Consider the following 27,422-nt stretch of genomic DNA (forward strand, 5'->3'; position numbering starts at 1 on the left):
AATCACTTACAAGGTGGTATATTTCTTTACGTATTCTGTTCATAAATCTTTTCTAAGTGATAGGCAGTGAAAACTACTGTGGCCTTTGACATAAGTAAACTATAATATAGATATTTGATTAAAAAGGGGGGCTAACTTTGGATGAACGATTATTCTTGACATTGCACCAATGATTAACCTTGACATTGACCTGTTTCGCAGCTTTGTGTGAGAGTGAGTGAGTGGTTAAAATGTCAAGTCACATCAGTAATTTTTCAGCCATATTGTGACTAGCACAAGCTATTCATTAATAATATCTAAAAACCTGTCGATGGTAGGCAGCATAATCACTTGAATATCATAATGGCCTTAATACTAAGCATTAGAGCAATAAATAGTTATGACTTTTACTTGACAGTATAAGAGAAAAGCCCAAAGAGCACAGGTATGATGCTGACAGACTGAGACAAGTTTTGGGTTTAATTACATATATGACAAGAGCAAATTTGAATAATGACATTGCAGTGATTCAATAATTCAGGTTTGCTGTGACTAAATCCCCAATGCAAAGTTCATAAGCAATGATATTATCATTGTTTATATTTCTAAGGATGTTATGGATTCTTGAAGATCCTGAAATGTCATAACATCCGCCAGTGTCCTGAAAGAACAGGGGTCCATAAGACCCATTAAACACATACCCTGGGGCAATACTGACATTAAACAAAACTGCTGAACTGGACAATGTTGCTATCTACCAGCCAAGAAACATAAAGCACGCTCCATTAATAGGTCAAACTTGTTTTAAATGCAACTAAAGGAAAAGTATGAATTCACAATGCCAAGGAAAAGTAATTCTATCATTTAAAGTTAATTTACTACACTGCATTAACAAAGAATCCTACTGCTAGTTAAATCTTGAATAAGGACTGTACATGGTTCCTAAAATATGTCTTCTAGTGTTGGACAAAACATTAGGTGCAATGAATAGAACATGCTGATATGATAAGATGCTAGCATGTTTGAAAATATCACAAACTTAGATACTTATGAAGCATAGATACCTAAACTTACATTTTTGTGCTTCAGTATTTTCAGCACAGAACATTAACCAAAGATGTTGATTATTTTCCATTAAGGTTGGGACAGTAGAGGACCAGGTAGCCTGCCCTACCTAATCTGTCCACAATTATTAAGCTACACGCAGCCTGTACTATAGTATTTCTAGAAGGTAAATATAGATCTAATATAAAAAAAAGTCTAAAAAAATTTACATTTGAATTGGCCTACCTGTAGGACATGTAGAATATGTTCTGATCAATATATCTGAAAACCTTCTTAATGTAACCACGTTTACCACAATTTTAAGAATTAAGGGCAGAGTTCATACTTCTGGATATAATACCATAGCTTACTGCTTCGACTTCATCAGGCCTACATGTGACAATGACATTTCATTTTCAGGAATCACCATGCATATTTACACCAGTTCGTAATTTAGGGAGTAATATTAATTTTTCAAACAAATCTTTGAATCATACCAGTATCATTCACGATAAACGTTGATGGGAAGCAACAGAGTCAACTTACAAGGTGTAGAATTAGTGGAAATGCGAGGAAAAACATCCACAGGTAAAGGTGGAAAGTGTTGCAAAAGATACTCTGACGGGGGTCGTAAAACCACCCCCCGGTCAAGGAAGCCCATATTCCCTGACCAAGGATGTCTAAGATATGGGAACCCATTGATGGGTGTCTCCGCTATGGTTTCGCTATTTCACCATCGTGGATTGACCGTCGAATACAGGCATTTTTCTCATTCGTTTCATTTGTTCTCGTCGTCCATCTTCCGGATTCACCCAAGGCAAACAATCTCGTGTAATCACGCGATCAACGAGTTTGAACGAGACTTGGAGTTCTCGCACCTTGCGCGGAGTTTTTCGCCCCTAAGAGTCTGTTTTGCCTACTTTGTAATCCAATTTGAGATCGGGAAGTTTGTATTCATGGTTTTGGAGATGATTTGAATTGTGTAACAACACTGATAAAAGTTATTTAATCCACATATAGCCATAACTCAAGGTCAAAGTACACAAAATGGCGGCGGAGGCCCAAATTGACTGGACAATGGTGATAAACACGGATTTTCACGGCATCCAGAGGTGAGGTGAACCCTATTATGGCACAGACTTAGCCTTTTGGGTTCTAGGAAAGGTGATGGCTGGAATCGATGTATTGAAACTAACAATTTAACGTGTTTTTGTATCTGTCAAAACTGGATGTCAGAATCTACATTTGCATGTCGGTTCCCACCTCACCAGGGTGGATTAGATATGTGTTCTCTGTGCGAGATTGGGTCATATTTGATTCCATCGAACTCGAAATGCTATGATTTCAGCTTCGATGGAACCCAATTCTAGAAACTATGGACCTCGTGGAAGGGAAGAAAATGATAACAGTCCATTATGGACTGCCATCTTTGACTATGAGGCCACAAGAGAAGATGAGTTGACACTAAAGAGAGGGGTGCAGGTGGAAGTGTTGTCCACTGATGCCCGGTATTCAGGAGATGATGGGTGGTGGATTGGGAAAGTTCAAGAAAATGTTGGGATTTTCCCAAGTAACTTTGTCACCAAAGAGGCAGACAACTGTGCCCTTGTACCTCATAACAAACTATCTGACAGACCCTTTGAAATCAACTTCTCAGAATTACAGTTGGAAGAAGTGATAGGTGTTGGTGGTTTCGGAAAAGTTTATCGTGGAATATGGAAGGAAGAAACTGTTGCTGTCAAGGCTGCCAGGCAAGATCCAGACGAGCCTGTCATCGACGATGTTCGAAAGGAAGCCAAATTGTTCTGGCTCCTAAATCACCCTAATATTGCAGCATTGAGAGGGGTGTGTCTCAAGGAACCAAACCTGTGTCTTGTAATGGAATATGCAGCAGGTGGATCACTTAACAGAGTGTTAAACGGAAGACGGATACCTCCAGATATATTGGTTGATTGGGCATTTCAGATAGCCAAAGGAATGCATTATTTACACGAGGAAGCACCGCTACCATTGATACACAGAGATCTCAAGTCAAGCAACAGTAAGTTCCCACTATCTTCAAACATAACACAGTTCATTTAGGTTATCCAGTTTATAGAAATATTTATCTGTTACATCTGCTAAGTGCTTCATATATCTATACAATAACTTACTGTTGTCAAAACAACATTTTGATGTTAACTTTCTAATAACAATCCTAAATGAATAGCCAAAAGACACAACACAAGTGTTGACCAGTACACCTGATACACTGTATACCTTCAGAAATTACATTGAAAAGTCCAATGCAGTTTCACCCGAACAGCCCAGTGCAAATATATTGGATAAAGCTGCTACATACAGCTGACATTGTTTTTACACATACCATGTATACTAGCCGCATGAGTGAAATCAAGTGTATGTTGACGCTAAGCATTGCAGAATTTGAAATATAATATTAAATATATTCAGTGTAGTTTGCTTCATGCACATGTGGAGAAGACCAATTATGAGTGAGTGAGTGAGTTAAAATTTAACGTCGGCTTATGAGTAGATTTCATTCTAACCTATCTAAGAGTAAGAATGACATGAAAGTTACATGTGCATTTCATGAACATGTATAACATATTGATTGTAATGTTCATATTATTGAAAGTATTGAAATGTGGACCATGTCACTGGCATCAGTGTATGACTACAAAGAAGTATCACATGTAGCCCATTTGGCTATCAAGAAATATATTCTGGTAGCCCCAGAACCTTTGATGGTGGACCACCCAACACACAAGACGCTATTGAATTTGTCCCTCTTGGGGAGTACAGGGGCATGCACCCTTTAAGACTTTTAAAATGTAGACTGCAAATAGTGCATCTGGGAGCAAGAATTAAAGACCGTTTTAGAACATATTTCTTGCTGCATTTTAAGCCGGATAAATGAGTAGATGTTGTCAAATCAACAAGATGAGCAGTCTGGACAATGTTAGAATGTGTAAACAAAATTATCATTCTGACATTGTAACTGATGCTTCAATTTAATCATCATAGACAGTCGGTCCATTTTAGTTTCTCGCATCATAGACTGATCAGAATTTTGATTGCCACTGGCCATAGGTCTACTGCTTGTTTTGCACACTGTGGTATGAACGTGGAATGAAATACTGTGATTAATTACTTTTGTTATTATGAAGATCAGGAAATTAAGAGGATTAAGCTCAGCAGATAGTCATGATATTAGTTCCTAAAACATTTACAGGGGCACAGGTAGCCCAGTCGTCGGAGTTGACGACATTTGCTGTGTAGAGTTGTGTTCCTTGGGCATGCCAGAAACCTATAATCACGGGTTTGAATCTCGGTTTGCCCCGTTGATGTTTCTAGGTTTCTCAGCATACTCATGGATTTATGTATGTTTGCTCAGAGGCCGATATTCGGCCCCAAGTCTGCAGCCAATGTTATTACAAATTTCCCACTTCATGTACATGAAGTTATGGTTATAACCAACTATGTATATGTCTCTTTGTATGGGTGATTTCTATTTCACTAATAACATGACCAATAAAGAGGATCGAAAAGGCTTAGGACAAATTTTTAGTCTATTGCATTGAGTGCAATTCTATAATGCATCCTAATTTTAGAAAATAAGTACTTTAACAAAAATCCAAATTTTTAAAAAATTGTCCCATTCCTTGTTCGGAATCCCAGATTAATCCCTTATACTGTCCTCATAGGTTTCACCAAAGTAGTAAACGTCTGAGACCTGCATCACTTCCAGCTATAAAAACTGTTTTAGTCCACCAGTACTTATTCCGATAACATATCAAATAACAACATTCATCTAGTGTATAGAACATAGATGAAGTATAGTTTGGACAGTTTGACTAAAATAATGGTCTCAACAATTTTAATTAAATATCCATTGTAGCCTTTGGGTGAATGCTACCCATAGTACTAATGTGTTTTGATTCAATAGATGATTATTCCAAATAGACTAATGTACTCAAATTAATTATACAAAATAGTATCAGTTTTACTTTTTAAGCAGTTTTAAATCCTGGTTTTGTCAATTGAAGTACAGCTGAAAGGGTATACATATATATCAACTGTAAGATGACTAAATGGATCCAGTGGTCATGATTTGTTGGTTGCATACCATGATGTTCCAGTGACGTCCCAGACTACTTACAGGCCGCTATGATAATGGCAGAAATATTGCTGACTGTAGTGTAAAATAATAAAGACTGCACAACATTTATTTGGGATACAGCAAGATGTTCTAGATTACATCCGACAGTTATTATTCCTGGACAATCAATATGCTGCTGCGTGCATGAGATGTGGGATGTGTGTTTCAGTCTGTGGTATTTATTTGGCTGATCTTACTAGATTGAACAGAACTTTACTCGACTCTGGCTTCAGACTAGTAGCTGAAGTCACAGACTGATGTAGGATACTATATCACCCAATTGAGTTGCTTCTTCAGAACACTCTGACCGAACTGCAGCACCTGCTGAGGACAGTGAACCTCGCCCCATGCTCTACAATCCTGTTATTCTTGTCTGTGCAGTCAGCCGCATTGCATAATGCATGTTTGCTTGATGCTTATTCAGCCTGCTCAGTGCATTTACACAAGTAATTGACCTGATAGGATTATCCTAGATACACTGATCATTGGCCTTAATTGACCCCATCTCCTGCTGTTATTTGGAGTTAATTGTTTTATGATGCTTTCTTATCTCTGACCTGTGTTGACCAGTGGGCAGTGATCTCCCAGGATCACCTGTACTGGACAGTCGGTTGGGGAGCCCAGCTACGTGGGATTTGTATTTTGATAAGGTGAAAACTTTGGGGTCATTCACAACTGGTGTTCTATTTGTTTTCAAAATTAATGATAATGATCAAGAGATCCTTGCCATTGTGTTAAAGATAAAAGATTTAAGGTATGCCTACATTAATACAGCATACTCTAAAATCTCAGGATCCTCTTGGCTTTGTCTTAACTTCTGAACCTGATACGAAAAACTTTTATTACCAAACAAATTCCCTTTTTGTACTGACACATTTTTTAGGAGTATTTGTGCCCATTAATCAGAGTCTTGGACATTACTTTCTATTATAAAATATAGACAAAGCCACCAAGGCCAGTCTGTCTGGCGAATAGAATCTGTCAGCCAATTTTGATCCAACCCCAATTCATAATGTATCCTTCAAATGGTGAATTTTGAAACATTGCAACAGCAAAATTTACACACAAACATTTTCAAGTAACAAGCTAACATTATTTATTTGTCCCTCATGTCAATTAAGCAACTGGTAGACAAATCGTCATAGCCAGAAATATAACCAATTTATTACAGTAGTTTACAAGTAGCTGAAGTAAGTGTCCCTAAGTGGCATTGTCCCTATTTATCATGATGACATCACCAGCCACCTGGGACAGCAAAAGCATGAAAAGGGTCAAATTTCACTGGTATTTGTCCAGCATATTTGTTGTTCCCTATATTAACACTGAAATTGATGAATAGACAAGATTGGGCAAGTGTACTTAAAAGGCTTATCCAAACCCCTGCTAGTCATGTCTGGAACTGTTGCACATGAAGGGCATAAGCAGGTACCAGAAGAATGACAACTTTATGTCCACACTGTCTGAATAGTTATCAATACATTTGGTCACTCTTAAAAGGAGTATTTTTGGCAAATATAGATAGAATGTGGGCCAGATAGTTTCAGCAGGTGATATATTTTTCTTTCTAGATACATTTTAATGATTTACAGTGCATAGCAATTGTACATAAACACTTCTGTTGTTAAAATTCACTTGACCCAATTCTCATGATGTTAATCATGTAAATGAGCGATGAGGTGGCTTCATTGCTGATACAAACCAAAAGGTTTGGCTGGGTCGTACAAAGCCTTTAATACTAGTGTCTCATAAGCCTGTTATAGAGAGACAGCTATTTCCTGCACAAGTTTTAATGGTATTCCGTTATCTAAGTTGACCCTGTATACCTTTACAAATTCATATTATATTTTGGGGGCACAGGTGGGCCAGTCATCTAAGGTGCCACAATGCACTGTGCAGGGATGCCTTGCTTGGGCATTCCAGAAAACTGTAATTGTTGTTTTGAATCAAGGTCCTCCGATAATGTTTCTAGGTTTGTCAGCACCATAACTGTGCTCATGGGTTTTACCAAAGTTGTCAATGTGTTAAACCTGCAACACTTCGGGCTTCCCCCCCACATCAAGCTGACACGCCGTGATTTAACTGGAATACCGTTCAAGTACATGTGGTTATGGTTTCATTTTCAGTAATGATCCTTGGAATGTCAGCATCAAAGTGTTACAACTCTAATCGGGTGGTCAGGTAGCCTAGTGGTTAAAGCGTTCGCTCGTCACGCCGAAGGCCCGGGTTCGATTCCCGACATGGGTACAATGTGGAGGTCCATTTCTGGTGTCCCCCGCTGTGATATTGCTGGAATATTGCTGGAATAAGCGGCGTAAAACCATATTTACTCACTCACTACAACTCGAATCTCTGAATGCCATTGCCCGTACTCCACATTTAGCAGTGTTTTACGTGATGCAGAATGGACGCAGAAAAGAAAAAAAATTATATTGCGTCCCGATGTACACTCAAATAATATTCTTTGAACCAAATTCCTGACAAGAAATATTAAGTCCTTTTGATTATGGTAATTGTTAAATCTTACACACCACACCACACCACACCACACCACACCACACCACACCACACCAGTGATTTTGACACAAAAGACAGTATATAGGTCAAGGTGACTTGGAACCAAGAAGTGTAATAAGTCAATGGCAAAATTCAATAAGTCAAATAAACAAAAATGGCAGATTGACCATAACAACAAATCAATCCAATACTGTTTGTGATTGGATGAATATATTCGATCTGGCCATAAACCCTGTCACAATAAGATAAGTGCTTGACTTGACTACTACAGCTGTTGACAGCATTTCCCTGTCATACAGAAAGTAGGATTCAAAGACATGCGTTGCTCAGAATTTTAATTACGTTTTTTTTATGGCTGTTCATGGTTTTTGTTTTTGATTCAGTGATAAATCTTGGATTTTTTAAGGTGGGCCCATGGGCCTTGAAAAGTGTGGGCCTTTTCATGAATGTTGTGAGGAATGTAGTAAATGTGATGCCTGTAAACATGAAAACATAAATATGCAGCTAAATGTTTTTGTTCAAACAGCATGTTTAAAAAGTGAGCAGCTTCTGTTCATCTGTCAGTGTGGGTTACTGCAGTAAATTTTCTTTTAAAAACGGGCATTGCTTCCACACACCCGGCTACCAGCCAGGTCTTTGAGATATACTGTTCTAAACTTCTTCCCCCCCCCGTGCCCCAGACACATTAGAAATGAATACAACATATATCACCCGTGTTATGGGTTTTTCGGACGCTTAAGAAACATTGATAGTTTTCTTGTTAATCACATAAACAACAAGTTTATCTTAAAATCAATCTATCATCTGAGTATTTACAATTTCTGTGTGACGGCACATCCCTCGCTATGGCGAGAGTAATCGCGATAGAAAACGTATGATGTCCAAAAACATATGGTCTCATGATAATGTTTTTGTGTCATGAACAATAATAAGGCATGATTCTGAAAAATCTGATCGAAAACAGGACAATTTTTGAACTGCAAATTTCGAATAGTCCTTAAGATACCTTAACAATTGGCAGGGACTATAGGACTTGTGCCAATTTTTAACGCTACACTACACTACTCTACTCTACACTACACTACACTACACTACACTACACTACACTACACTACACTACACTACACTACACTACACTACACTACACTACACTACACTACACTACACTACACTACACTACACTACACTACACTATTTCATTACTTTATAGGAGATCTGTGTAAGGATAGGTCTTAAGCAACCCATGTTTGTCCTAAGAGGCAACTCATGCTTGGAGTAACAGGCAACTAACAGGATTGGGCGTTCAGGCTTGCTGACTTGGTTGATGCATGTCATTGTATCTTAATTTCATGGATCAATGCTAATGATATCAATCACTGGGTTCTCTGATCCATACTCGATTATCATATAGCTGGAATATTGCCGAGTGCAGTGTTAAACATCAAACAAACAAAACTTACAGAACCCTCATATTTCCTGAAAGGCCCCTTGGAATTAGTAAGTGGGGGTCATCTAGACCCCTAGTTTTGTAGGTCAAGGTAAAACACTTGCTGACACTTTGATATGACAGTAATTTGTTTAAGCCATGTTTAATGTAAATCACTCGCTGAAACGAAATGTCCTGAGCATGCAGAATCGAATGCTAAGTGAGATGTTAAATCAATTTCTGTGTAATGAAAGTGTTTTCTAAGTAACAAGGGCATGATGGGCATCACTTGACTTCTACTTAAGGCCAAACACAATCTCATTAAAATCAGATCTTAGTTCTCGCTGCCACTAAACAAAGATCTGAGGACATCCCATTATGGGTCACGTCAGAACGACCTTTCATCCAACCAATCAGAGCGTCGCTTACCAGATCATGAAAGTGACAGTCGGAATGTGTTTTCTAACTATGCAACCTAGAAATACTTAACAAAGGGTATTCCGAACTACAGTCACAGGTTTTATGATTATATCCATACAATCTAGACCAACTATAAGCCATTCCAGAATGATCTTTTGATCAGTTTAAAAATACGTCAAAATATGTTTTGAAGCGTAGTCGCCAGTTTGAAACTAGTGTCGTAAAGCTCTAGAAAGCTGCCTTCTGATTGGCTAATGTCGATTTCTTGTCAGTCATCTCATTGATCAGTCAAAGTTCGCAAAAGGTCGTTCTGACGTGACCCGTAAAGGGATGTCCTCAAATCTTTGTTTAGCGGTAGCGAAAGCTAAGATCTGATTTTAATGAGATTGGGCCAAACAACACAATACTTAGGTTTCAGTTAACCCACTGTCCCATTGTTTCATTTGCGTCAAACATCACAGCTGGGAACATCCATCAAAAATTTTATGCTACTCAAAAAGAGTTAAGGACCATCCGATTCTTTCATATTACTATAGTTAATCTGTCATGGTATGATAGCTATCTAAAATGCACTGGTTGAAAATTTATTCCAATTTTTATAAATAAAAAATACCTGTTGGGCCAGATACTGTTGCATAGGGACAATACCAAGAAAAATGTGTGAGTGGGCGAGTGACAATCTCTTTGTGTGTGTTCCTTAGATATCAAATTGCTCATCAACATGTTTAAAGCTAATATTATTACTTTGAATTGTTTGATAGGCATTACTTAGAAGTTGATTGATGACAAAGTAGACACAATTTATGGATAACAACATCTTTAATACTGTAAAGGCGACGTTTTGATATAGATCCTTCTACTGTTGTATTAAGAGTCTTGGACGTTACTTTCTATTATAAAATATATATAAACATAGGCCACTAAGGCCAGTCTGGCTGTTTGACAACGGTATAAGGATCTATACCGAAACGTCGCCTTTACAGTATGAAAGAAGTTGTTATCCATAAATTGTGTCTACTTTGTAATATTATTACGGTGCAATATAAAAAAGAAAATGATTCTTTGGTTGCATTCTGTTAAGGCTGTTAAGGGCTTTTGATGCAAAATACTAAACCTCCATGATCAAATTAATTGAAGTCTGGCACATATTTACACTTGAGCAATGATGGCTAAGGAATGTAATAAGGGGATTAGATCTACTGCGTAATTTCAGTATCATACAGTGTAGCTTTGTTGTGTGAGATCCCCTATACAGCCTCTGTTGATCTGATCATCTTCAATTTACAAGGAGGAAACACACTAAAGATGATCCAGAAAATTTAATTATGTGTGAAAGGGCTTTTCAAAGATTTGGCAGGAAAATGAGAAGTTTAAAAAGGATTTTTAATGATATTTTCTATGTGAGGAAGGGTGTGTTTTTTCTTTGAAATACATCTGGAGTTTGAGTAAACGTGGTGTGTAGCATGGTGTAGGTGAATGATCCTTTAACAGATTAAGGTTGCATTAGTTTTTTTTAACATGAATATGAACAGATTTTGACATATATCTATGAGGCCAAATGAAAAGGCTATGGCATGTGTGGAGGGTTTAAGTGAAAACAATATCATAAACATGGTGCTTCTTGCCTGTGCTATCTTCTAGTGGTGTGATGATACAACGATGCATTGGCGGATCACGTTTTCTCCTCTTGATACAAGTATCGATCACAGTCGCACACGAAGATAAAAATATTGATTCTGACCTTAAATGTTTGCTTTAATAACTGTTCCACTAAACACTAATCAGTCATGTAAGTTAATAGTGAAAACATAAATATATTCATTTGTTGTGCCAGGTATTTGGCCATCTTGTCTTTGAAAAAGATGGCTTACGCACCAGAGATAAGAGCACATGTAAGTATTGTGATTCATATCGGATGGTGAGTAAGGTATCGTGATACTCACAGTTGGTGTATCGTCCCAGGCCTACTATCTGAAAGCCATTTGGATCAATGGTTTGGCCAATTTTGTTGTATTTGATGTTTCTTTTACATTTTTTTATGACAAATCTAAGTTACATTAGCATTTACTCTTTTGTCAACGTGTGAATGTGCTACAAGTTTATGTTCAAGCCTGTGCCAGATGCTTTGAGTCCACTAGCCAGAACTTGCATTGTTGCATTTTCTTCAGTAGATTTTTATCTTGGTATACACTGATATATGGTCTAGTTTTAACTGATCTTGCTCGACCGAAAGTACACTTAGGCTTGGGACTATTAGTTTATGCTGCACATTGCTTTTCTAAGATTGGGGTAAGGGTGGACTGATTATCTGAGGACTCCAAGTTTCGCTGTACAGAGTTGCGTCTTTTAGCAAGGAGAGGCATCCACTTTATGGCCCAGGACTAAAATTTAGATGAATCAGTTGTTTTCTTACCAAATCTAGTTGTGTTACAGAAGCTAATACTCCAAAATGACCTGTGGATTATGGTGTCCACGCCTGTTTTAGGTGTGCCAGAATCATATGATTCAAATACCAACTTCACCCTGATGATCATTCCTGTATTTCCAGCACCATACTTGTTTATTGGTTTTACAAAAATGGTAAGTGACATATTTGACATGGCGTGATGTGACTGTAATACTGTTTTATATGGTATTGGCCCCCATCTCATTCCTCCACATTGATATATTAGTTGTTGTTCAAGGTAAGCTTAACACTAGCTACAGCCCTAACTTTGAAAATTCAGTTTAGCAACTAGTATTTCCAAGGATGGACATGCAAACGCACTTGTCCCTAGTACCACAGTGATAGACTAACATCTAGTCTCTGAAATGAACATATCATACAGAAAAAAGCAGTAGTTAAATTATCTTAATAAAAAAATATTAAATAGGGGTCAAGAGACTCTCTTTATTTTCCTGAAACTGCAGAAATCTAACTTGCCAAACATTATAGACTTGCATGGGCTGTATTGGATATATTTGTATCAGGGTCTGTAAGACAGACTACTATAGTGAGGATGGCCTTGGTTTATCCATTAATTATTTGGTTATCACATTGTCAAGTTCTTCTCACAATTAGTGGATAGTTACATGCCAGTTATAAAAGACATCTTGAATTGTGTAATAAACAATAACCAGTCGTCAGGCACATGCCAACAGTTGACCTTCCACATCTGTTGTTGACTTCACAACCGACAGTTTGTACTGTAAGCTCAATCTCAGTTTGTATCATTGAATAGTAGAGGTGTATATACTGTTTATATCCTGATAAGTACTTTTATTTCATAAGTTGATATTCTTTCTACAACCCTGAATATTGTTGGGCAGAAACATTTAGGCAAGGGGGCACTGTGAATGTTATGCTTTTTTAGCCAACCAAGAAACCCCAGAGATTTGGTGTAAACTGGGCGTTGAACATTTTCGTTTAGTATTTCAAAATCTGTTATTATTCAAGTGTCTTTACAGCAGTATAACTTGTAATGTTATATACCATATGTATGGCAATACAGGGATTTAAATCAATGTATTGTTGGCCTTGTATCGGGATACAGTTCTGCATCGTTACACTGCAATTAGATATGTAATGTTACTTGTGGCCAAAGCCTGACAATTATGTCCAATAAAATTTTTTATGCTCATCATAAGTTTGCTAGTCCAAGACTAGTATATTTATTATCCTTGAAGGACCAGTGGGTGCTTGTGAACTTTTACCATCAGGTAGGCAACAGCTCTGTAGCAGATCGGTGTTACAGTCTTGCAATAATAATTAAATCACTAAGCCTGCTGTGATCAGCTGGTACTGTGTTGCAGTTGTCAAGTTTTCATGAATACTGCATAACTTGCATACAAAATAATATCACTTGATCCCACTGATTTTGCTCAACCCACAAAACAAGACAGAAATGAGTTGTGGGTTATGTTTTTGTTTGTTGGTTTTTGTCTTGTTGGTTTTTTTGTGGGGTAGGGTGTGTGTTAGTGTCATCCAACTACCTGTTAGAATTCAATCTTTCTCAGACGTGCGAACGCTTTAACCACTAGGCTACCCGACCGCCCCTTTAATTCAGTGTTAAAATTATGGATGAACATTCTAATGTTACAAATGAAAGCTTTATCATTATGGATGTTATCATTACCAACCTTTATTTCTGATACTGCTTAACTGCAGTTTGAATAATGTGAAGAGAAATATATGAAGTTTACTTTACTCCAGTTCAGTTTTACCAGTTGGCAGGATGCCACATACAGCAACCTTTACCATGTTTACATGCAATATATTCCACATGTACTCTGTAAAAAAAGTCTGTGTGAAACATCATAAGCATATATACTACTCAAAAGAAGGTAAAGAACACCTGATTATTTCATATGGCTATAGTTCATCTGTCATGGCCACTTGGGTGTTCTTTAATTTCTTTTGAGTAGTATACATAGGCCTGATGGTGTTGGTGTCATGACGTATCATGTACAAGCCAACAGAGTGTATGGGGAAACCTCGGTAACTTGACACATCAAATAAGAATTTTATTTTTTTTAATTAAAGAGGATCCTGGGCTCTTCATGTTTTCTGCTGTTGTACTTTAATTCATGGGTCCCTCTAATTCTTTCTGTCTTAAACATTAGGTTAATGACATGGACTTCTTGATGTTTGTCCTTCATTTTGAACATAAATATATCCTTCATGGTCCTGTCAGAATCCTGGTGGATGTAATAGCTGTATCTTACTGTGCAGAACGAGTAGAGTCATTATCGCTCTGAATATTCATTTCAATTGTAGGACTTCTCACATCAATTATTAGACAGTCTACACAGTGACTGACCCATGTGGAAGGTCATGGTACAATCCCCTTGCGTGTCATACAAAATGACGCTGAAGATGGTACTTGTTGTTAACCTGCCTGGCACTTGGCATTTTGGGGACAGGTCAGCTCGGAGTCAGTACACTGTGTCTGAGTGGGGTATCTATGTTATACTGTGGCATGGTATCTCAGTGGGCTAGCACTATAAAGTCACCAAGAATCTGGACGAGCACAAGCAGCCACACTCATCCATACATGTGCTTGGCTATATCAGTGAAATAATATTGAACACGACGAAAAACACCACCTCACCTCACCTCACATTGATAATCAGTTGTAATTCTTATCATAATTTTTTTTATTGCATAACACTATTGATGTATTAAGTGTGGTATGACATCATCTAATATTTAAACACCTTATGGCGGACAAGGAGAAAGAAACAGTTTGCCATGTGTACTGACGTAATATAATTCAATTCCACTTTGTAATGATTTTTAGTAATTTTATATTAGATTTTATTTTTGCATTATCAAAGTAATGTTTATTGAAATAATATTTCAAAAGAATAAATTTCAAGTTCTTAAACATTTTTTTCTACATCAATTAGACGTGGCTGCAGATCAATAATCAACTGTCAAGAATGAATTATTGACTGAATATTCCGTCAGCCACTACAGCACTTGCAAAGAGACGTGGAGAAAACTTGGATGAATTGACGATTTTTATGGAAATATTATGCAAAGAATTAATTTCTAGGTGCAATGAATGTGTGATAACTAGCACCAGTTAGAGCATGTTTGGTATTGTTATAATTGTGGAAATGAAGCGGTTTTCAGTGTTACCGTTACGTGTAACTGTTATTGGTTTAAGTGTTATCATTGATTTAAGTGTAAGCAGCAGCTTAAAAGAATTAGCTGGTAACAGATATCAATGGTTTAAGTGGAGCCTATGATGACTTGTTTATTTAGTAATCAGTGGTTGTATGAACATGATCATGTCATCAGTGTTTATTACTTATGATTTTACTTATGATTTATGTTGCTTAGCCACTAGTAAGCTCAGCTAATTTTAGTACATATATAACACTTTATTCAACTGAAAATTATGCTAAGAGCTAAGTTTGGGTTTGGTGACTCCTAAGTGTTGGGAACAGACAAGTCAGTTCATACTATACCTTATTTGTCAATGATGCTGTTATTTTGCATCTACAGGACGCACTGATGTAACATTACAATTATATATGTAAGCCATGCATTCTTCTTTTTATGAGTCAGTACCATAATTATGTCTAATTCATCTGGGGCGGTCGGGTAGCCTAGGTGTTAAAGCGTTTGATCGTAACGCTGAAGACCCGGGTTCGATTCCCGACATGGGTGCAATGTGTGAAGCCCATTTCTGGTGTCCCCAGCCGTGATATTGCTGGAATATTGCTAAAAGCTGCATAAAACCCTACTCACTCACTCACTCACTCACTCACTCACTCTAATTTATCTTGTCTTTTGTTAAACATGTCCACAGTAGGGATTCTAGGTTAGAAATAGAATTTATCCCCAGTCACCTGTATGCTGTTAGCAAGGGACCCACCATTTCAGTGGTAGAAATCTTAAGAAAAACAAATATGCTTCAGACTGTTGAAAACCCCCGAAATTGCCTGCCACAAAAAATACATTGTTGCAAGGTGTTATCATGAAACAAAAAGAAATTTAGGCTTATAGTTCTGAATAAAAAAGTATCTGGTTTTGTAGCTTGTACCTGAAAAATGTCTAATCTCGGTGCAAAATCTCAGGCCCACCCCAAGAATATGAAATGGTCGGTCCCTAAAAGGTGACCTTATGGATCTCGGTGACTTGATGGATAGCTTGTCCTCATTTCCTGAAGGCATGGATCATTACTCACAGTATCGTTCATTGGATTGTCTGGCCCAGATTTTATTATATACAGATCACTGTCATATACCAGGAGTAAAAATGTTAACCTGTAAAAATGATGAAAATCAATCAAGAAAAAATGCATTCGTATTGACAACTCAACTGTAGTCAACATGTCTGGTGTTCATCATGGGACGAGCAAATGCAAGATGAGTTGATTAGAAGGGACAAGGCTAGGGCTGGGAATGGCAAGATGGTATCAGCCAGTCAACATACCTTTCCTACTGGCGACTGAAATGTGAGTCAGTGGGTGGTAGTAGGCAGGCCTCCCAATTCAACATGCAACACACAGTTTATATTAGGGCTGGGACCATACACCAACTGTGTGATCCGATATGTATCACAATACCCTGCCCATGATCCGATATGTATCATGATACTTGCATGTGCTCTTATCTGTGGTGTGTAAGCCATCTTTTCATAGAGAGGATGACCAAATACCTGGCACACTGACGATTTACAGTAGGCAGTGTGAAATATGACACAACAAATGAAAATATGTATGTTTTCACTATTAACTTTCACGACTGATTAGCGTTTAGTGGAACAGTTATTTAAGCAAACATTTCAGGTCAGAATCAATATTTCTTATAGTGCAACTGTGATCGATACTTGTATCGAGAAGTAAAAAATCGTGATCCACCGATGTGTCGGTGTATAGTCCCACCACTAGTTTATATGCTTTCATTCTTACTCTCCTTCTTTAGGTTTCAACAGTATACTTCTCCCATCTCGGCCAAGTTATGTTGAACTGGAGATGAGAGGAGTTGGAGATAGGTAGACAAGTTTTACAATAAATGGGTCAGACTGTCTTACCAACGTACTGCTTGACAATCTGTGTTGTCAGCTTCTTAACTTGTCAGCTTGTTGTTTAAATATACTGTGTGATATGTCTTTTAAAGGCATCTAGAAGTGATACACATAAGGAAGAGAATTTATGGATGTCAACTTCTTTATTATGAGGAACACAACATTTTGGAGTATGTGCTTACTCCTTCGTCAGGTGAATAAATGCTATGAGGCAGAGAGCATATATATATGTACACGTAAGAACAACAAAAGTACTAAGATGTCAAAAGGTAGAAACTAACAAGGGAAACAAGCAGATAATTGGCGCTGATAGGTGATTAGCAATGGACAATGGAAGTCAACATTTACAGTAATTAGCACTGATAGTTATGGACAACGGGAAATCAGGACTAAATTAGCACTGATAGGTAAACGGGAGGCCAGGCTCAATTAGTGATACCTGGTAATAAGTTACAGAATTTTGATAGGCATTCAGAAACAAAATATTAATTAGCATGAACTGTTGTTTTGTCATGGAATTAAGTGATAGGATGTAAAAACAGGCTCTGCAACATGTTAGATTGTTGGACAAGTTGAAAATTGACATTGATCTTCATGTCTGTTAGAGCAACAGTAAAATCTGTCGAATTTGTTTACCTTCTTTATGGGTAAATAAATAACATTTGGTTTTAAACATCTGATTATTTTCAGCTATTTTGAAAACATTGAAAATAATTCTGTTAAGAGAGTAAACAAATGTTGTTTACTTAACATTCCATGTTTTCAGTGTTTCCAGACTGCTATCTTAGATTATTCCTGTACATGCTGTAAAAGAACCAAAACCGAAATTCTTGAAATGCCAACCACTAGAGTGAAACGTTGAAATGCTTCTCCAAGACGATATCTGTATTAGGTCGTCTAGGTACAAACAGTGTTGTGGTAGCACTCTCAGCAGTAAAGTGCACTTGTATCTGTTTAATCTGCCCTAGTTACTCTGTCAGTGTCATATAAGTGTCCGTTCAATATAGATAACAAGAGAAGTATAAGCCAGCAATTTCATCCTTATGTGCTTGTACTGGATTGACAATATCATTATCAGTCACCATGTTGCTTGCTGTATTCAGTCAGGACCCCTGTGTTCACTGCAAACTATTGTACTCAATATTTCATAGAGGACATTCTTTATAGCAAAACATAACACAAATGTCCCTACCAAAGTTGGAGTATACTACTCAAAAGAAGTTGAAGAACACCTGATTCTTTCATGTCACTATAGTTAATCTGTCATGCATGCCTGAACAGATTAACTATAGTCATATGAAAGAATCGAGTGTTCTTTAACTTCTTTTGAGTAGTATGTATTACAGGCAGACCATTGCAGGGTCAGTTGTCAGTGTTCCTGGTTACCGGTAATTACCAGTTTTTACCGGTAAAATAAAGCTGGAACTGGTAATTCTTGTGACTGCCAGTCCCTGTGGACCGGCAAATATGGTATCTTGTAAATCTTCATTGTTGAACAAAACCTTGATGATAGTCAATAAATTATATATTTTTTGAACGAAGTCAGCTTGTCTGTTATCAGCCGGGTTTCCCATTGTCTTTTTTTAGTGCAAGTAACTTATACGTTGCTTTGCATCAAGGTTAAATATCTATTTGTAGTGCCTTAGATATATTAGATTATATTAAAGAGAAGATTATTATTGGACGTTGTGTGAATGACGAGTAGATCTAAATAAGTTACTTCAGAAATGAAAGTACACTGCATTGAAATTGATGTTAAAAATTAAAAACAGGTAACTTTCATACGATTTCTATTTGTTCAAGTTGGGACTGACACTGACAGAGATTGGGTGGGACTTGTAATTTTTAGAGTTGCCAGTCCACCCGGCCCAGCGGTTTCAAAAGCCAGCAGGAACACTGTTTGTACTGATGTACCACCTTGCTTCAGATCTGAAATCTCTAAGAAAATATGAGCAAATAAATAAAACACATCTACCTTATTGGATAATTTCACCTAGTTGATTGTATATTGGTTAAATTGTAACTGTTCAGCTTGTTGATAATGCAAGTAGGTGTTGCAGGTAAGTTTCTACCCTTGATCATGCTGGTCAACTTTGTTGCATCTGGTAGATGTTTTGTTGGTACCACTATATCATATACTTGATATTAATGTAACATATACTTGTATATACTTGCCTATACCTGTATATATCTGTATGCATAGATATATGATGTATGCTTGATATATAGAGGTTATCAGGCAAGTGTGTTTGGTGATGGTAAATATCCTGTATTAGGAATATGCACAATGTATGCTTGATATATCCACAATGTATGCTTGATATATATGTGCTTGCTCTACATGGCATATAGGTGTAGGCTTTTATTCACTATTATTACAAGGCAACAAAACCAATGGAATATAAATCTCCAGCAACCTATGCTTGTTGTAAGAGGCCACTAAATGGATTGGTATAGCTTAGTGATCACGTCATCATATCTCAAATGCATGGATCAATCACTGGATTGTCTTGTCCTGACTTGATTGTAAACAGACCACCGCCATACCACTGGAATATTGTTGAGCTTGCCTAGTAGTGGTACTCCGACAACTCATTACAGTTATTGTGGGTTTCTAAGATAATTGTATTGTTCAGTGTTCTACAGGTGGTTTGCTTAATATGTGTGTGTAAATAGATATGTTGTCTTTGTTATACATGATGCAAGGGAAGGGAAGGAGTTGTAGATTCCAAGCATAATTCATTGTGACAGCTGTTGAGTGAAAAACAGTGCCACTTTTGTAGGCTTTTCAACTAGTCCAGATGCAGAAATTCAGTGGTTTTTTGTGTGTTTTTTATAAGAAATCTCTCTGACATGGCAATACATTCTGTGATAATTCTTTAATTTTTGATACAATCACATTTTGCTCCTCCATCCTCCCTGACAGTGTCCATCCCTGAGACCCAGGTTAGAATAGGTTTTCAGCAACCCATGCTTGCCGTAAAATAGATCGGGTGGTCTGCCTTGCATGTCATTGTATCCCAGATCGATGCTCATGATGTCAATCACTTTATTGTCCGGTCCAGACTTGATTATTTAGACTGCCGTCATATAGCTGTATATATTGTTGTGTGAGGCGTTAAACAACAAACAAACAAAACTAACCCTGGGCATTTTCCTGAATGTTCAATAGCCCATTGCTATGAATTTGTGAACTGAATTGATATGGGTATATTTAACTGTGTGACTGGGAACCTGATTTACCGTGTATTGTACTGTGTATACTGTAGTCGACATAATAAACGCCCCGTTCTTATAAGCGCCCACTGTGATATTTGCAAATATATTGGCTTGTGAACAATCCCAATTAGCACCCCTTCCGATTGATCAATGTACATTAGACTTATTTATTTGCATATACTACACACTCGTGTGTTATATGCACCCTTAATTATGGGCAATTAAACATTTCAGGCTGTCAGCATAAACCACAAAATTTATCTTTCAACTCTGTTTTTTTCCACCAAAATATTATTTTAATAAGAGCCCCCTATTTCTAATTTTGAGAGCGCCCTGGGCACTTATTACATCGAATACGGTATGTCTTAAAATACAAGGGGATAGAGCATCTGTCCAGAGAGCTAAAGTTATATGGTTTGATCCCCAGGCCGCATCATATCAAAGTGTGTTAAGAGATGTTACTTGTCGTTACCCTGCCTGTAGCTCGGCATTCTGGGAATAAAACAAGAACTGGTCAGCTTGGAGTCAGTATATTGTGTCTGAGTTGTGTATCCATGTTAAATTGGGGCATGGTATCTCAAAGGGCTAGCACTGTAGTATAAAACCGGCATTAATCCGGACTAGTAGCGCATCACGATATAAGTGAAATAAACTTGAACGTGACTTCAAAGCCCATTTCACCCCACCTCTTGAAATAATAAGGGTAGGACTAATTGGAGGTATGTTGTATGTGTACATTATTCCGAACGACTGGAGAAGAAAGTTGTATGGAGTTAAGAAGCTCTTAGCAAATCTGTATAGCATCTCTGTACAACTACAAGATTGTACAGGCTTAGGAAAACATTCCATTTGATGTATCTCCTTGGATGTATGCCCAACACAGTTGTCAAACGTCTTCCTCGTCTAAGGTGTGACAAATAACTAGAAAACAAGTGTACTGGTACCTCAATACAGGATTGGCCATCAATATGCAATTCACTTCATGCTGTATTGATATGTATTGACAGGGTGAGAGAAATATGCTGACACGGTAGACAAAAGACATTAAACATGGCAGTAATTTTAGAATCATGTGGTCTGACTTGCTTGTTGAAAGTATGAACTATTTCTCCTCCTCAGATGAAAGGAAAAAGATTTACTGAATATTTGTGGAATCGTGAAAACTTACTTTGATGTTTTGTATTTGTCTGAGGGACCAGTGTTTTTTTCTGGTGCATTCTTTATGCCTATTCCTTTCCTATTTATTTATGTATCATTGCAAAACTTGTGTGTTTATTTCAGCACATTAGTACTTGTCTTTAGTTACTGTAAATCTTGAAATTAACGCGAGGGTGAATTAAAAGTGAAAAATGCGATTGGCCTTTGCTCGCATTATTAAACATCGCATTTATATCGACAATAAGACATTTTAGATAGCAGAAATACAAACTTAGACATATGCTGAAAACAAACAACTATGTATTCAACATCACTGTTTATTGAGCAGAATTTGTAACAAATGTCATTCAAACTCTAATTACATCCTGTGAATTGTCACTGCTTGGGTCAAGACGAGTTCTACTCACTTATGTCATCACTGATCACACCTGCAAGTCCAGACAGACGTCACCCACACAACACGGTGTCCTTGTTCTTTGCGACTGCGTCAAAGGCCGACGTGAGCCAGCGCATGTATCGTTTTAGAGGAAGTACTCTACTCAGCGCTAATAAGCGGTGCTCTTTGGTGTGTGATTGGATTAATGTAAGGTTGGATTAAAGTGAGGATTCTCCTATAAACCTGACAGAGGACATTTCTTTCTATATACATCCACTGATGTTTGAGAGGAGGGGGTGTCGCATTCATATTGAGTCACATTTTTGGCTAGGGACCAGCGGTCACATTCTATTGGAGATGCATTAATTTCACGATTTACAGTATTTATCTGAGTTAATCATGTCTAGTAGGAAGCACGGACCATGAAGTTGCCTATTGCTATAAGGTGCCACAATACGCCTGGCAGAGTTGTATCCCATAAGTGTGCCAGGAATATATGATCATGGGTTGGAATTCTAGATTCACCTGATTATGTTTCTAGGTTTGTCAGTACCATACCCACGCTTGTCGGCTTCATGAGTGGTAAGCATCAAAATACCTGCATCACTTTCCTTCAGCAACAAGCTGCCGTGCCGTGCTGTGATAAAACAGAAATAACGTTCAAAGCAGTGTTAAAACAAAATTTAACTTGCTCACTAATGATATCTCGGGGCAAAATTTTTCGATCAATCGATTCTATTGACGAATTGAAGGCCACCTGGCCCTTAGTTCACAATATTCATATGCCTTTTAATTTGCGAAGCACCAACAATGTACGCAAAATTATATGAAATGATACATCAAATAAATACACTTACTGTTTTCCCATCCAGATACTTCTGAATGTGAAACTAAAATATATATTGGCTACATGCTTCCATGGACCCGTGAAGATTCGGGGTAGAATAGGTCTTCAGCAACACATACTAGCTGTAAAAGGCGACTATGCTTGTCGTAAGAGGTGACTGACGGGATCGGGTGGTCAGGCTTGCTGACTTGGTTGATGTATGTCATGGATCCCAATTGCATGGATCAATGCTCAAGATGTCAATCACTGGTTTGTTTGGTTCAGACTCGATTATTTACAGACCGCCGTCTGGAATATTGCTGAGTGCGGCGTTAAACAACAAACAAAACAAATGAGTTTCCATGAATTATTTTTATTGCATTGTTATATTTTCTGAACAAAAATGTCCTTTGATCATGCTCTGAAGGTAGTTGTTCCATGATGTTGGATATAAGGGACAAAATTAAATGGTTATCATGGATTGCCCTGACAGATCTGATGAACGGTTTAAATTAATTCAAAGTGATAAAGAATACAAGGTACTTGGAACCTTACAGCTCCAGAATTCCCTTGAGGGAATGTATGAATGATACCAGTTGTGAAAATGGTCTAAGTAGTGACAACCAGTTGCTGTATGATGTGTATGAGGTTGGAGAGAACATGACAAAGCAGATATACAGTGCAGGTACATGATGTGCTTCCTAAACAGTAACCACACATCGTGGACAAAACACATTGATGGTAAGGCACAGTGAGCACTTGAACCATAGCTTTTATTGTAATGGGAATAAATGAGAGTGTGCACAGTGTCTAGAATATTTCAAATCTTTATTGTTAACTATAACCATTACATTACCTGAAGCTAGTGATTAGAGAAAGCAAGGAGGTGTGAAAAGGCTTGTAGTGAACTCTGTCGTGAATATATGGACGTGCACTTGCTGACGAGAGTACTGGTGGTGGAGATCTTTGTGGGAACGTTCAGGTCTGTTATTGTTGATTGTTGGATTCCCATTGTCAGCATTCCACATCGTTCCTTCTGTTTGGTAGATAATTGCTTTGTCACCTTGAATGGAAAGATAAGCTTTCACAGACACTGGTGGTGTGTTGATAATTTATTCTATCAGAATCTTGACAGAAGGTATTTTGAGATTAATATTCGTCAGCCAGGCTGTTTCTTATTTGTACTAAATGATGCTGTGAATATTGCTGACTGTTGTGTTAACTGCTTGCTTGTACACTCACTAACTCCAGCACTCACAAACAGCAATAAAATCTAACTGTTTTAGTACACTAGTCCTTAGAATAATAACATAAAGCAAAACCCTTAATAATGGCAAATTTCTACTTGTTCTTAGGATACTTTAACAGCGTTAGAAATTGGCACTAGTCCTTGCCTAACTGCCCAATAGTTAAAGTATCATAAGGACTAGTAGAAACTTGCCATTTTTAAGTGTTTTGCTATATGTTATCATTGTAAGCACTAGTGGACTATAAATGTTGCTACCGCTGCCATAACTTTTGGGTAGTTTGGCAAGGACTATAGGACTAGTGCCAATTTCTAACACACTTTATATGCACATAAGGCAAGTGCTGAACTGGTTCCTTTGATGTTCAAGTTAGGGTTCTGCTTTTATCATATCTCCATGAAACTTTACAAGTGTATTAGGCTAGTTGGTACTGCTACCTATCATTTTTACAGAAATCAAAATTATTTATTTACAATTATAAGCATGCAAGGATCATGCAGGTGATATGGAAGACTGTCTCCTTGAACAAACTTTGTATAAAGATATTCTGTGTAGGTTACTATTTCATCATGTAGGTTACTATTTCCTTATCAATTATCATGACATCATATGATTGATAATAAAATATCTTGAAACGGACTATTGGTAAACTGATCACAATCTGTTGATGCACTATTCATGATTATTAAGTACATGAATTCAACTGAAATGCATGTGGAGTAGCCATATATTTTACTGGGTATACCGTATTCGACGTAATAAGCGCCAACAGCGATATTTGCTAATATATTGGTTAGTGAACAATCCCAATTAGCACCCCTTCTGATTGATCAATGTACACAAGACTTATTTATTTGTGTATAATATGTGTGTTATATGCATCCTTAATTGTGGGAAATTAAATTCTGGAAAAATATATCTGTCGTATATAAACATTTCAGGCTGTCAGCATAAACCACGAAATTTATGATCTTTCAACTCTGTTGTTTTTCACCTAAATAATATTCTAAAAAGAGACCCCTATTTCTAATTTTGAAAGCACATGAATACGGTACTAGTTATGCAGGCAAACAAGGTTTGATTGTTCACTTGGTTAGAGGTATAAAGGACGATTCTTGGAGTCTCTTTTGTCCTGAATACACCCTTTTTCATAATTTTTAGACCCTTTTTCCCCAGTCAAGTGTGCAACGGAACAGTATGACCGTAAATTACCGGTAGTTAAGTCCACTGATGTATAAGCATAAATCCAGCGGTAGAAACTAACATTTTTAGTCCACTAGTCCTTACAATGATAACAAATAGCAAAACACTTGAAAATGGCATATTTCTTCTAGTCCTTATGATATACATGTATTAACTATTAGGCAGTTTGGCCAGGACTACAGGACTAGTGCCAATTTCTAACCCTGAAATCACAAAACTAACCTTCATTTTGCTGTGATAATGATGATTTATTACCACTTCTTTGTTTCATCTACTGATTTGTAAAATTAACTTCAAATATTTTTTCTCAAAACACATTTGTTATTCTGTCGGTCATGTCAGGTGATCAGTTCAACAATTGATATATCTAGCTTTTTAATGAAAATACCACAACTACCTACCTGAACTTAATTTATAAACATTTTCTGAAGAAAATATAATGTAATATCTTAAAAGTTGCATCTAGTTTCTAATTATTCATCATTTTTAGCAGTCACATAATTTCTAACAACACCACTGCCACAGGCTAATTTGCACATCACACGACCAGACTTTTTTTCTAATTTTTAAACAAACACTGAAATCAGATCAGACTGGTGCTTTACATGATGTTTTGCATAATTGTATAGATATGCTACTAAACTGCGACTGTGAGATGCACGATAATATATATTTATGCATGAAAGTGACCGTATTGCTAGCTCTCTGTATGGCTTCGATGACAGCAGTTGATGTAAATGAAAATACTTTTTCACATTTGGGGATATTTTTATCTAGTTGTGTAGACTTGTAAAAAATGAAACTAAGGAAAATATGATTGTTGTTGCTGTGAATAATGTAAGTTGGCGGTGTCACGGTGTGTTGTAAAAAGGACCCCATGGAACAGGGATAACAGATTTTGTAGGTATCAGCATGATCAGGGGACACACGATTTCACAAGCCAGTAATGTCACATCTAACATTGTGATGTCATGATATCTGTACATGCCAGCCAACAGATTTGTATGGGATTCATTAACAAATTATGATAAGAAAGATAAGAGATAAGATAATACTTTATAATCCCAAGGGAAATTCATATCGCACAGCCGATTAGCTCTAAAATATGAAAAAAAAAGAATATATGTGTAACATTAAGATAAATATGTACATAAGAAAATATAACCACAGGTGAAAGCATGTAGAAAAATTAGACATTATCACAGTGACAACAAGGAATGATATTTAAAAAGTATATATATACAATATGCAATTTGCAACACAAACATATTGTAAATTTATGAAATATGGTACCCGAAATTTTGCTTCCTGTATTTACAATATTATATGTTTTATATTTATTTGATAAATATCTGCCTTGCAGTTAATGATTCCTTCAATTCTATACATTACTTACATCACAGCATCTAAATGTAGACTGACATAGACATCAGGTGGTCCCTCTTTTATTTCCACAAATGGCTATGTCAACTTATACTTCCTGCATTTGGTTCTTGAAACATTTTTATTGATGCATGGACAATGACTATGTGTAGGATGTATTGTCAGTGAGCCTTTTTTGATGGGCAGGTAGGGTGACATATTTCTCCATTGAAACTGTTGAAAGTATGCGCAGCAGCTAGCTAGTGTTAGCCACAATCTTGATATCAAGGGCAACACATTCCAGTCATTCAAAGGGGCGTTCAGTTGATTGTCGGTAATGTCTTCATATCCAGTTTATCTTGTTTATTGAAGCAGTCATCATGCTTACCGTGTTTACTTTTAGTCTGTAATGTTTATAAATAGTACAGGTTGGAGATCCTTTGCCAGTAGAAATGAATGCAATGTCTTTAGGGTGGGTATTCTTGTCAGTGACTGTGTATCGTGTTAGCTATGCCACACCCATGCCACACCCATTATATACAGGGTTAGAAACTAACAGTTTTTGTCCACTAGTCCTTATAATGATAACATATATATAAAATGGGCCAATTAGTCCTTAGGATACCTTTACTATTGGGCAGTTTGGTCAGGACTACAGGACTAGTGCCAATTTCTAACGCTGCCCATACCACAGTGGGGTTGTATGTTTCTCATATGTGACAAAGACCCCTTGACTTTCATTATTAACTTTAAACACTGTTTGAGGTTAGTACAAGTTTCATCAATGTATTTAAGAAGGGTGAGCTCCAGGCCCTTACCTCTATTCTGTAGCTCATCTTATTGGCCCAGTTGCCTAGTTTCTCATGTAACAACTAAGTGAGAAAACAGACAGGATTTATTTCAAGAATTTAAGCAGTATAAAAACTTGAGCAAATAATTTTGTGAATATGTTGTAATATAGGATTGTGAA

The 27,422-nt window shown here is 37.1% G+C and overlaps 2 protein-coding genes across 6 annotated transcripts in view; one reads left to right on the forward strand and one right to left on the reverse strand.

Moving 5' to 3' along the window:
* The window catches only part of LOC139443994 (pecanex-like protein 1), a 51,653-nt gene extending 49,824 nt beyond the window's left edge, over positions 1-1,829 (reverse strand). For all 5 annotated transcript variants that reach the window (XM_071224894.1, XM_071224897.1, XM_071224895.1 and 2 more), the window contains exon 1: positions 1,570-1,829. In XM_071224894.1, the coding sequence (XP_071080995.1) occupies positions 1,570-1,722 (153 nt within the window). In that variant the 5' untranslated portion in view covers positions 1,723-1,829. The remainder of the gene's footprint in view (positions 1-1,569) is intronic.
* A 46-nt stretch (positions 1,830-1,875) lies between these two features.
* The window catches only part of LOC139441947 (mitogen-activated protein kinase kinase kinase 11-like), a 44,603-nt gene continuing 19,056 nt past the window's right edge, over positions 1,876-27,422 (forward strand). Inside the window, exon 1 of the mRNA XM_071222696.1 lies at positions 1,876-3,064. Within this exon, the coding sequence (XP_071078797.1) occupies positions 2,362-3,064 (703 nt within the window). The 5' untranslated portion in view covers positions 1,876-2,361. The remainder of the gene's footprint in view (positions 3,065-27,422) is intronic.

This window comes from Haliotis cracherodii, unplaced genomic scaffold, assembly GCF_022045235.1.
Source record: "Haliotis cracherodii isolate W230 unplaced genomic scaffold, xgHalCrac1.p SCAF_5, whole genome shotgun sequence".
NCBI lineage: Eukaryota > Metazoa > Mollusca > Gastropoda > Lepetellida > Haliotidae > Haliotis > Haliotis cracherodii.